The sequence below is a fragment of the Somniosus microcephalus genome, chromosome 5 (genome assembly GCF_052327205.1).
Source record: "Somniosus microcephalus isolate GS21.2 chromosome 5, FLI_Smic_1.0, whole genome shotgun sequence".
In the NCBI taxonomy this organism is placed as follows: domain Eukaryota; kingdom Metazoa; phylum Chordata; class Chondrichthyes; order Squaliformes; family Somniosidae; genus Somniosus; species Somniosus microcephalus.
In genome coordinates, this window is record NC_140991.1 from 1,191,461 (window position 1) to 1,203,475 (window position 12,015).

Genomic DNA, 12,015 nt, shown 5'->3' on the forward strand with positions numbered 1-12,015 from the left:
CCCTCGCCCCCCCGCCCTCCCTCGCCCCCCCCGCCCTCCCTCAGCCCCCCCCGCCCCCCTCCCTCGCCCCACCCGCCCTCCCTCGCCCCCCCCGCCCTCCCTCGCCCCCCCCGCCCTCCCTCGCCCCCCCCGCCCTCCCTCGCCCCCCCCCGCCCTCCCTCGCCCCCCCCCCGCCCTCCCCTCGCCCCCCCCGCCCTCCCTCAGCCCCCCCCGCCCTCCCTCGCCCCCCCCGCCCTCCCTCGCCCCCGCCCTCCCTCGCCCCCCGCCCTCCCTCGCCCCCCCGCCCTCCCTCGCCCCCCGCCCTCCCTCGCCCCCCCGCCCTCCCTCGCCCCCCCGCCCTCCCTCGCCCCCCCGCCCCTCCCTCGCCCCCCCCGCCCTCCCTCGCCACCCCCCCCGCCCTCCCTCGCCCCCCCCGCCCTCCCTCGCCCCCCCGCCCTCCCTCGCCCCCCCGCCCTCCCTCGCCCCCCCGCCCTCCCTCGCCCCCCCGCCCTCCCTCGCCCCCCCGCCCCTCCCTCGCCCCCCCGCCCTCCCTCGCCCCCCCCCCGCCCTCCCCCGCCCCCCCGCCCCCCCCGCCTCCCCCGCCCCCCCCGCCCTCCCCCGCCCCCCCGCCCTCCCTCGCCCCCCCCCGCCCTGCCTCGCCCCTTCCCGCCCTCCCTCCCCCTAACCCTCCTCGCCTCCCTTCCCCCGCGCCCCTGTCCTCCTTTATCAGGACAAACATCAATGTACCACCAATGTATTGAGCTTTATGCTGTTTTTTGTCTCCACAGATATCCCAGAGATCCCCGAGAGTATAAAATTCTGCAAATCTCTGGGAAATAGCTGATTTCAGTGGGAACCCCCCTCTCCAGGTACAGTGACACTGCTCAGAGAGTCATCCCAGATCCACTGACACCTGGTGTGGATACTACTGACTGAAGAGGGAGGCGAGGGGAGAGGGCGGGCGAGGCGAGCGCAGCGTCCGGGGACGGGGCGGGGCGAGCGCGCGTCCGGGGGGGCGGGGCGGGGGCGAGCGCCGGCTGGTCCGGGGGCGGGGCGAGCGCGCGTCGGGGGGCGGGGCGAGCGTGCGTCGGGGCGGGGCGAGCCATGCGTCGGGGGGCGGGGCGAGCGTGTGTCACGGGGCGGGGGCGAGCGTGTGTCCGGGGACGGGGCGGGGGCGAGCGTGTGTCTGGGGGCGGGGCGGGGCGAGCGTGTGTCCGGGGGCGGGGCGAGGCGTGTGTCGCGGGGCGGGGCGGGGCGGGCGTGTGTCTGGGGACGGGGCGGGGCGAGCGTGTGTCCGGGGACGGGCGGGCGAGCGTGTCGGGGGACGGGGCTGGGCGAGTGTGTGTCCGGGGACGGGGCGGGGCGAGCGTGTGTCCGGGGACGGGGCGGTGCGAGCGCGTGTCCGTAGACGGGGCTGGGCGAGCGCGTGTCCGCGGACGAGTGTGCCGAGCGCGCGGACGCGGACGGGGCGAGCGCGCGTCCGCGGACGGGGCGAGCGCAGCGTACCGCGGGACGGGGGCGAGCGAGCGCAGCGTCCGCGGGCGGGGCGAGTCCGCGGGCGGGGCTGAGCGCGCGTCCGCGGACGGGGGCGGGGCGAGCGCGCGTCCGGGGACGGGGCGAGCGCGCGTCCGTGGGCGGGGCGAGCGCGCGTCCGGTGGCGGGGCGGGGCGAGCGCGCGTCCGGGGACGGGGCGAGCGCGCGTCCGGTGGCGGGGCGGGGCGAGCGCAGCGTCCGGGGGCGGGGCGGGGCGATCACCGGGGGCGGGGCGAGCGCGCGTCCGGGGACGGGAGGGGGCGAGCGTCCGGGGACCGTGGCGGGGCGGGCGCGCGTCCGGGGACGTGGCGGGGCGGGCGCGCGTCCGGGGGACGGGGCGGGCGGAGCGTCCGGGGGCGGGGCGGGGCGAGCGCGGGGACGGGGCGGGGCGAGCGCAGTGTCCGGGGACGGGGCGGGACGAGCGTGGGGACGGGGCCGGGCGGGGCAAGCGTGTGTCCGGGGGCGGGGCGAGCGTGTGTCCGGGGACAGGGCGGGATGAGTGTGTGTACGGGGACAGGGCGGGGAGCTGATCCTATCAGCAAATTCTGGAGACCGTTGGATAATTACCTGGAGAAACATTTGATGGGCACGAGGGGATCTGTGAAAAGAATATTTTCTCAACACTGCGACCAGTCGAGGGGAGCCCAACATCAACAACTTCCATTTATACTGCTCCGTTAACGTAGTAAAACGTCCTAAGGCACTTCGCAGGAGCGTTTCTAACCAAATCTGACACCGAGTCACATGAGCAGATGTTAGGACAGATGATCGAAAGCTTGGTCAGAGAAGCAGATGACACAAAAGTTGGAAGTATAGTGAACAGTGAGGATAGTGATAGACTTCAGGAAGACATAGACAGGCTGGTGAAATGGGCGGACACGTGGCAGATGAAAATTAACGCAGAAAAGTGTGAAGTGATACATTTTGGTAGAATGAATGAGGAGAGGAAATATAAACTACAGGAAACTGGTTTATCCGGAGGTTGTATGTCTGGAATAATCAATCTAACGGCAAAAATCAGGAGCCGTTTTCTGTAAGTTTTTTTAGATCTCGTTTTTTTTTCCCCCCAGTCAGCCACTGCAAGGTCTGTAGCTACAGCAACAGCTTCAGCTGGAGACGCTTGCAGCTGCAGCCGACTCTTTAGAAGCTGTTGCTAAGCAACAGTGTTTGTTGTCAGATACAGAGATGAAAACCTCTGTATGCTTCAACATTAACTTTGTATGTCCAGCAATTTTGATAGATCAGCAACACGCTGGTCCCGTCGGTGCCGGATATCACTAAGTTTCCTGTAAATGGTACAATCCTGAAGTGGGTGCAGGAACAGAGAGACCTGGGGGTAAGTGTGCACAAATCATTGAAGGTGGAAGAGCAGGTTGAGAAAGCAGTTAAAAAGGCTCACGGGATTCTGGGCTTCATAGAGGTATAGAGTGCAAAAGTGTGGAAATTATGATGAAACTTTATAAAACAGAGGCCCCGTCTGTCGCTCCGCGTTGGCCCCGTCTGTCGCTCCGCGTTGGCCCCGTCTGTCGCTCCGCGTTGGCCCCGTCTGTCGCTCCGCGTTGGCCCCGTCTGTCGCTCCGCGTTGGCCCCGTCTGTCGCTCCGCGTTGGCCCCGTCTGTCGCTCCGCGTTGGCCCCGTCTGTCGCTCCGCGTTGGCCCCGTCTGTCGCTCCGCGTTGGCCCCGTCTCCCCCCACTCCTCCCCCCCCCACTCCTCCCCCCCCCACTCCTCCCCCCCCCACTCCTCCCCCCCCCCACTCCTCCCCCCCCACTCCGCCCCCCCCCACTCCTCCCCCCCCCACTCCTCCCCCCCCACTCCTCCCCCCCCCACTCCTCCCCCCCCCCCCACTCCTCCCCCCCCCCCCACTCCTCCCCCCCCCCCCCCCGGCGTTGGCCCTGTCTGCACCGAAGCCTTTAAAATTATGAAAGGTTTTGACAGTGTATAAAAATAGGAGCAGGAGCAGGCCATTCGGCCGTTCGAGCCTGCTCCACCATTCATAGAAACATAGAAGATAGGAACAGGAGTAGGCCATTCGGCCCCTCGAACCTGTTGCGCCATTCAATGCGATCATGGCTGATCATCCAAATTCAGGACCCGGTCCTGCTTTCTCCCCATACACCTTGATCCCTTTAGCCTTAAGAAATATATCCAACTCCTTATTGAATATATTTAATGAATTGGCCTCTACTGCCTTCTGTGGTAGAGAGTTCCACAGGTTCACCACTCCCTGGATGAAGAAATTCCTCCTCATTTCTGTCCTAAATGGCCTACCCTTTATCCTTAGACTGTGTCCCCTGGTTCTGGACTCCCCGACCATCGGGAACATCCTTCCTGCATCTAGTCTGTCCAGTCCTGTCAGAATTTTATAAGTTTCAATGAGATCACCTCTCATTCTTCTAAACTCCAGCGAGTGCAAGCCCAATCGACCCAATCTCTCCTCATACGTCATTCCTGCCATCCCAGGTATCAGCCTGGTGAATCTTCGCTGAATTCCTTCAATGGCAAGAACATCCTTCCTCAGATAAGGCGACCAAAACTGCACACAATACTCAAGATGTGGTCTCACCAAGGCCCTGTACAACTGCAGCAAGACATCCTTGTTCCTGTACTCAAACACTCTCGCTACGAAGGCCAACATACCATTTGCTGTCGTAACCGCCTGCTGCACCTGCATGCTTACTTTCAGCGACTGGTGCACAAGGACACCCAGGTCTCGTTGCACTTCCCCTTCTCCCAATCTGTTGCCATTTAGATAATAATCTGCCTTCCTGTTTTTTGCCACCAAAGTGGACAACCTCACATTTATCCACATTAAATTGCATCTGCCATGTTTCTGCCCAATCACCCAACATGTCCAAATCATCCTGGAGTTTCTCGACATCCTCCTCACAGCACACCCAGCTTTGTGTCATCTGCAAACTTGGAGATATTACATCTAGTTCCTTGTCTAGATCATTAATATATATTGTGAATAGCTGGGGTCCAAGGACCGATCCCTGCGGTACCCCACTAGTCACTGCCTGCCACTCGGAAAAAGACCCATTTATTCCAACTCTTTGCTTTCTGTCTGCCAACCAGTTCTCTATCCAAGTCAATAACTTGCCCCCAATCCCATGTGCCTTAACTTTACACGCTAATCTCTTATGCGGGACCTTATCGAAGGCCTTCTGAAAGTCCAGATACACCACATCCACTGGTTCTCCCTTATCTATTTTACCAGTTACATCCTCAAAAAATTCCAGTAGATTAGTCAAGCACGATTTACCTTTTGTGAATCCATGTTGACTTTGTCCGATCCTGTCACTGTTTTCCAAGTGCTCTGCTATTACATCTTTTATAATGGACTCTAGCATTCTCCCCACTACCGATGTCAGGCTTACCGGTCTGTAATTCCCCATTTTCTCTCTACCACCTTTTTTGAATAGTGGGGTAACATTAGCCACCTTCCAATCCATGGGTACTGTTCCAGATTCCATCGAATGTTGGAAGATGATCAGCAAGGCATCTACTATTTCTAGGGCCACTTCCTTGAGTACCCTAGGATGTAGATGATCAGGCCCTGGGGATTTATCGGCCTTCAATCCCATCAATTTCCCTACAAATACTGATTTCTTTCAGTTCCTCCCTTGTATCAGACCCTATGTTCCCCAGCATCTCTGGGAGGTTATTTGTGTCCTCCTTTGTGAAGACAGAACCAAAATATGTATTTAATTGGTCAGCCATTTCTTTGTTCCCCATTATAAATCCCCCTGATTCTGACTGCAAGGGACCTAGGCTTGACTTCACCAATCTGTTTCTCTTCACATATCTATAAAAGCTTTTACAGTCAGTTTTTATGTTACCTGCAAGCTTACTCTCATATTCTATTTTCCCCTTAATTAATCCCTTTGTCCTCCTTTGTTGAATCCTAAATTGCTCCCAATCCTCAGGATTATTGCTTTTTCTGGCCAATTTATGTGTCCTCTCCTTGGATCTTATGCTATCCCTAATTTCCCTTGTTAGCCACGGTTGAGTCACCTTTTTTGTTTTATTTTTATGCCAAACTGGGATGAACAAATTCTGTAGTTCATCCATGCGGTCTTTGAATGTTTACCATTGCCTATCCACCGTCAACCCTTTGAGTGACATTCCCCAATCAATCCTACCCAACTCGCGCCTCAGACCATTGTAGATTCCTTTATTTAAATTTAGGACCCTAGTCTCTGAGTCAACTACTTCATTCTCCATCTTAATGAAGAATTCGATCATATTATGATCGCTCCGACCCAAGGGGCCTCGTACAACAAGATTGCTAATTAATCCTTTCTCGTTACATAATACCCAGTCTAAGATGGCCTGATCTCTGGTTGGTTCCTCGACATATTGGTCCAGGAAACCATCCCGTAAACACTCCAGGAATTCCTCCTCCACAGTATTGTTACTAATTTGGTTGGCCCAATCTATATGTAGATTAAAGTCACCCATGATGACTGGTGTGCCCTTATTGCACGCTTCTTTAATTTCCCTTTTAATGCCATCCCCCAACCTCCGCCTTACTGTTTGGAGGTCTATATACCACTCCCACTAACGTTTTCTGCCCCTTGGTATTTCTCAATTCTACCCATACAGATTCCACATCATCAGAGCTAATATCCTTCCTTACAATTGTGTTAATCCCTTTTTTAACCAGTAATGCTACCCCACCTCCCTTTCCTTTTTGCCTATCTTTCCTGAATATCGAATACCCCTGGATGTTCAGTTCCCAGTCCTGGCCTTCCTTGAGCCACGTTTCCGTAATCCCAACCAAATCATATTCGTTTACCTCTATTTGCGCAGCCAATTCATCCACCTTATTACGAATGCTCCTCGCATTAAGACACAAAGCCTTCAGGCTTGTTTTTTTAACGCTCTTAGACCTATTCGAATTATTATTTACTGTGGCCACGTTTGATTTAAACCGTTGATTTCTCTGACTGCCACTTTTGCTTTTCTCCTTCCTATCTTTTGCTTTTATCCTTGTTTCACTTTCCTCTGCCTCCCTGCTCAGGTTCCCAACCCCGTGCCGTCTTAATTTAAACCCTCCCCCAGAGCACTAGCAAACACTCCCCTTAGGACATCGGTTCCAGTCCTGCCCAGGTGCAAACCGTCCGGTTTGAACTGGTCCCACCTGCCCCAGAACCTGTTCCAATGTCCCAGGAACTTGAATCCCACCCCCTGGCGACATTCCTCTAGCCATGTATTCATCTGAAGTATCCTTCTATTTCTACTCTGACTAGCACGTGGCACTGGTAGCAATCTGAGATTACTTCCTTTGAGGTCCTATTTTTTAATTTACCTCCTAACTCCCTATGTTCAGCTTTTATGACCTTATCCTGGTTTTTACCTATATCGTTGGTGCCTATATGCACCACGACAACTGGCTGTTCACCCTCCCCTTCCAAAATGTTCTGCAGCCGCTCTGAGACATCCTTGACCCTTGCACCAGGGAGGCAACGCACCATCCTGGAGTCTCGTTTGCGGCCGCAGAAACGCCTATCTATTCCTCTTACAATAGAATCCCCTATTACTATAGCTCTCCCCCTCTTTTTCCTCCTGTCCTGTGCAGCAGAGCCACCCCTGGTGTCAGGAAGTTGGCTGCTGCTGCCTTCCTCTGATAAGCCATCCTCCCAACAGTACTCAAAGTGGTGTATCTGTTTGAGAGGGGGATGTCCACAGGGGACCCTTGCACTACCTGCCTGTGCCTAGTACTCTGCCTGTTGGTCACCCCTTCCCTTTCTGCCTGTCCAACCTCTACCTGCAATGTGTCCAACTCCCTAAACGTGCTATTCACGATGTCCTCAGCATTGCGAACGCTCCAGTATGCATCCAATCGCAGCTCCAGCGCTGCAATGCTGTCTGTCAGTAGCTGCAGCTGGATACACTTCCTGCACACGTAGTTGTCCGGGACACCGGATGTGTCCCTGAGTACCCACATAGCGCAGGAGGAGCATACCACGTGGCTGGGCTGTACTGCCATGACTTACCCTTTAATTAATTGAAATTAAATTAAATCAAATCAATCCCACCAATTACACTACAGTTAAATGGTTTACCAATAGTCCCCGTTACACCAGAGAGACCTTATAGTAACTATAAGTTAAAGTTTAAAAAGAGAGAAATACTCACCAACCAATCACTTACCTGCTTTCTGGTGACGTCACACTTTGATTACTTTTTACTTCTCTCCCTCCCTCTGAGCTCGGAGACTGCATTCAGTATGATCATGGCTGATCCTCTATCTCAATACCATATTCCCACTCTCTCCCCATACCCCTTGATGCCTTTTGTGTCTAGAAATCTATCTATCTCCTTCTTAAATATTTTCAGCGACTTGGCCTCCACAGCCTTCTGTGGTAGAGACTTCCACAGGTTCACCATCCTCTTGAGTGAAGAAATTTCTCCTCATCTCAGTCCTAAATGTCCAAACCTGTATTCTGAGACTGTGACCCCTCGTTCTAGACCCCACAGCCAGTGGAAACATCCTCCCTGCATCCAGTCTGTCTAGCCCTGTCAGAATTTTATACGCTTCAATGAGATCCCCTCTCATTCTTCTAAACTCTAGTGAATACAGGCCTAGTCGACCCAATCTCTCCTCATACGACAGTCCTGCCATTCCAGGAATCAGTCTGGTGAACCTTTGCTGCACTCCCTGTATGGCAAGTATATCTTTTCTTAGGTAAGGAGACCAAAACTGCACACAGTACTCCAGGTGTGGTCTCACCAAGGCCCTGTACAACTGTAGTAAGACATCCTTGCTCCTGTACTCAAATCTTCTTACAATGAAGGCCAACATACCATTTGCCTTCCTAACTGCTTGCTGCACCTGCATGTTTGCTTTCAGTGACTGGTGTACAAGGACACCCAGGTCCTTTTGTACATCAACATTTCCCAATCTATCACCATTTAAATAATACTCTACCTTTCTGTTATTCCTACCGAAGTGGATAACTTCACATTTATCCACGTTATACTGCATCTGCCATGTATTTGCCCACTCACTCAACTTGTCTAAATCGCCTTGAAGCCTCTTTGCATCCTATTCACAATCCCACTAGTTTTGCGTCGTCAGCAAACTTGGAAATATTATATTTGGTTCCCTTATCCAGATCATTGATCTATATTGTGAATAGCTGGGGCCCAAGCACTGATCCCTGCAGTACCCCACTAGTCATCGCCTGTCACCCCGAAAAAGACCCATTTATTCCTACTCTCCGTTTCCTGTCTGTTAACCAATTTTCAATCCAGGCCAGTATATTACCCCCAATCCCATGTGCTTTAATTTTGCACTCTAACCTCTTATCAAACTTTATCAAAGGCCTTCTGAAAATCCAAATACACCACATCCACTGGTTCTCCCTTATCTATTCTCCTAGTTACATCCGCGAAAAACTCCAGTAGGTTTGTCAAACATGATTTCCCTTTCACAAATCCATGTTGACTTTGTCTAATCCCGTTGATATTTTCTAAGTGTCCTGTTATCACATCCTTTAAAATAGACTCTAGCATTTTCCCTACTACTGATGTTAGGCTAACCGGTCTGTAGTTCCCTGTTTTCTCTCCCTCCTTTTTTAAATAGTGGGGTTACATTTGCCACCCTCCAATCTGCAGGAACTGTTCCATAATCTATAGAATTTTGGAAGATGACAACCAATGCATCCATTGTTTCCATGGCTACCCCTTTTAGTACTCTGGGATGCAGATTATCAGGCCCTGGGGATTTATCAGCTTTCAGTCCCATTAATTTCTCCACTATTTTTTTACTAATACTAATTTTCTTTAATTCCTCCTTCTCACTAGACCCTTGGCTCCCTAGCATTTCTGGGAAGTTATTTGTGTCCTCTACCATGAAGACAGAACCAAAGCATTTGTTTAATTGCCCTGCCATTTCCTTGTTCCCCATTATAAATTCTCCCGTTTCTGACTGTAAGGGACCTACATTTGTCTTCACTAATCCTTTTCTTTTTACATACTTGTAGAAGCTTTTACAGTCCACTTTTATGTTCCTTGCAAGTTTACTCTCATACTCTATTTTTCCCCTCTTGATAATCTCTTGGTCCTTTTTTGCTTAACTCTAAACTGCTCCCAATCCTCAGGCTTGCTACATTTTCTGGCAACTTTATATGACTCCTCTTTGGATCTAATAATATCCTTAATTTCTTTTATTAGCCATGGCTGGGCCGCTTTTCCTTTTGTGTTTTTGCGCCAGAAAGGAATGTATAACTGTTGCAATTCATGCATTCGTTCCTTAAATGTTAGCCATTGCCTATCCACCGTCATGCCTTTTAATGAAGCTCCCCAATCTATCATAGCCAACTCACTCCTCATACCATCGTAGTTTCCTTTGTTTAGATTTAGGACCCTAGTTTCTGATTGGACTTCTTCACTTTCCATCTTAATGAAGAATTCTATCATGTTATGGTCACTCTTCCCTAAAGGACCCCACACAACAAGATTATTAATGAACCCCTTCTCATTACACAATACCCAAGCTAGGATAGCCTGTTCCCTAGTTGGCTCCTCAACGTACTGGTCTAAAAAAACCATCTCGTACACACTCCAGGAATTCATCCTCCACAGTATTATTGCTAATTTGGTTTGGCCAGTCTTTATGTAGATTAAAGTCACCCATGATTACTGTAGTACCCTTGTTACATGCATCTCTAATTTCCTGTCTGATGCCATCCCCTACATTACCACTACCGTTTGGAGGCCTATAGACAACTCCCACCAATGTTTTTGCCCCTTGGTGCTTCTTGGCTGCACCCAGACTGATTCTACATCTTGATTTTCTGAGCTAATATCCTCTCTCACTATTGCTCTGATTTCATCTTTTACTAACAACGCCACCCCACCTCCTTTTCCCTTTTGCCTGTCCTTCCTGCATACCGAATATCCTTGGATATTCAGCTCCCAGCCTCGGTCACCCTGAAGCCATGTCTCCGTAATTGCAATTATATCGTATCCGTTTACATCTATTTGCGCTGTTAATTCGTCTACCTTATTACAAATGCTTCGTGTATTCAGACACAGTGCCTTTAGATTTGTCTTTTTAACATTTTTAGACATCTTAACATTTTTTTGTACTATGGCCCTATTTGTCTTATTACCATTTTTTCTTACCCAGACTCTATTTGTTAGTGCACTCCTTTGTTGGTACGCTCTGTCCCTTTCTGACACAATCTGGTTATCCATTACCCCAATCACTTTCCTGCACTGCTTCCTTGTTCCCCCCCCCCCACCCCCCCCCCCCGGTTTAGTTTAAAGCCCTATCTACCTCCCTAGTTATTCGATTCGCTAGAACTCTGGTCCCAGCATGGTTCAGGTGTAGTCCGTCCCAACGGAACAGCTCTCTCTTTCCCCAGTACTGGTGCCAGTGCCCCACGAACCGAAACCCACTTCTCCCACACCAATCTTTGAGCCACGCATTCATCTCCCTGATCCTAGTGACCCGATGCCAATTTGCTCGTGAATCCGGTAATAATCCAGAGATTATGACCTTTGTGGTTCTGCTGTTTAATTTAGTCCCTAGCTGCTCAAACTCTCTCAGCAAAACCTCTTTCTTTGTGCTACCTATGTCGTTGGTATCTATGTAGACCACGACAGTTGGATCCTCCCCCTCCCACTCCTACTTCTTCTCCAGCCCGGAGGAGATGTCGTTTACCCTGGCAACACAGCCTTCGGGACTCTCGCTCTTGGCTGCAGAGGACAGTGTCTATCCCCCTAACTATGCTGTCCCCTACCACTACCACATTTCTTTCTGCTCCCCCCTCTTGAATGGCTCCCTGTACCACGGTGCTGTGGTCAGTTTACTCATCCTCCCTGCAGTCCCTGCTCTCGTCCACACATAGAGTAAGAACCTCGTACCTATTGGACAAGAGCAAGGGCTGAGGCTCCTCCACCACTACGCCCTGGTTTCCCATACCTGTAGACACAGAGAGACTGTTTCCACTTGTGGTGAGGAGCAAAACTAGAGGCCATCAATATAAGATAGTCACCAAGAAATCCAACAGGGAATTCAGAAGAAACTTCTTTACCCAGAGTGGTGAGAATGTGGAACTCGCTACCACAGGGAGTGGTTGAAGCGAATAGTATCGATGCATTTAAGGAGCGGTTAGATAAGAGTGTGAGGGAGAGGAGGCTCGAGTGGAGCATAAACGCTGGAATAGACTGGATGGGCCGAATGGCCTGTTTCTGTGCTGTAGATCCTATGCAATCCTATGCACTGTCTCACTGTTCACACACTGTCTTGCAGGCTGCCCGATGGATTTACACAGTTACGGATCCTCGCACACCTCTCCCTCAATGACGTCTCCCTGCAGTCTCTGCCAAATGACATTGGGAAGTAAGTGAGCTCCATCGATCCTCGCTGACGGGAGACAAATGGCAACACGGCTGACTAATTGAAAATAGTCTTTGAGCTGGTTTAAACCCAGTCTGGGCAGGGGTACTCTGTGAGGGGCTGTCAGTCTGTGTCTGATTGAAGGTGT

At 52.1% G+C, this 12,015-nt stretch overlaps 1 protein-coding gene across 1 annotated transcript in view; it reads left to right on the top strand.

Annotated features, from left to right (window-relative positions):
* The window catches only part of LOC147116796 (protein scribble homolog), a 145,134-nt gene that overhangs the window by 69,043 nt on the left and 64,076 nt on the right, over nt 1-12,015 (top strand). Inside the window, 3 exon segments of the mRNA XM_085987226.1 lie at nt 768-811; nt 813-853; nt 11,781-11,870. Of these exon segments, the coding sequence (XP_085843352.1) occupies nt 768-811; nt 813-853; nt 11,781-11,870 (175 nt within the window).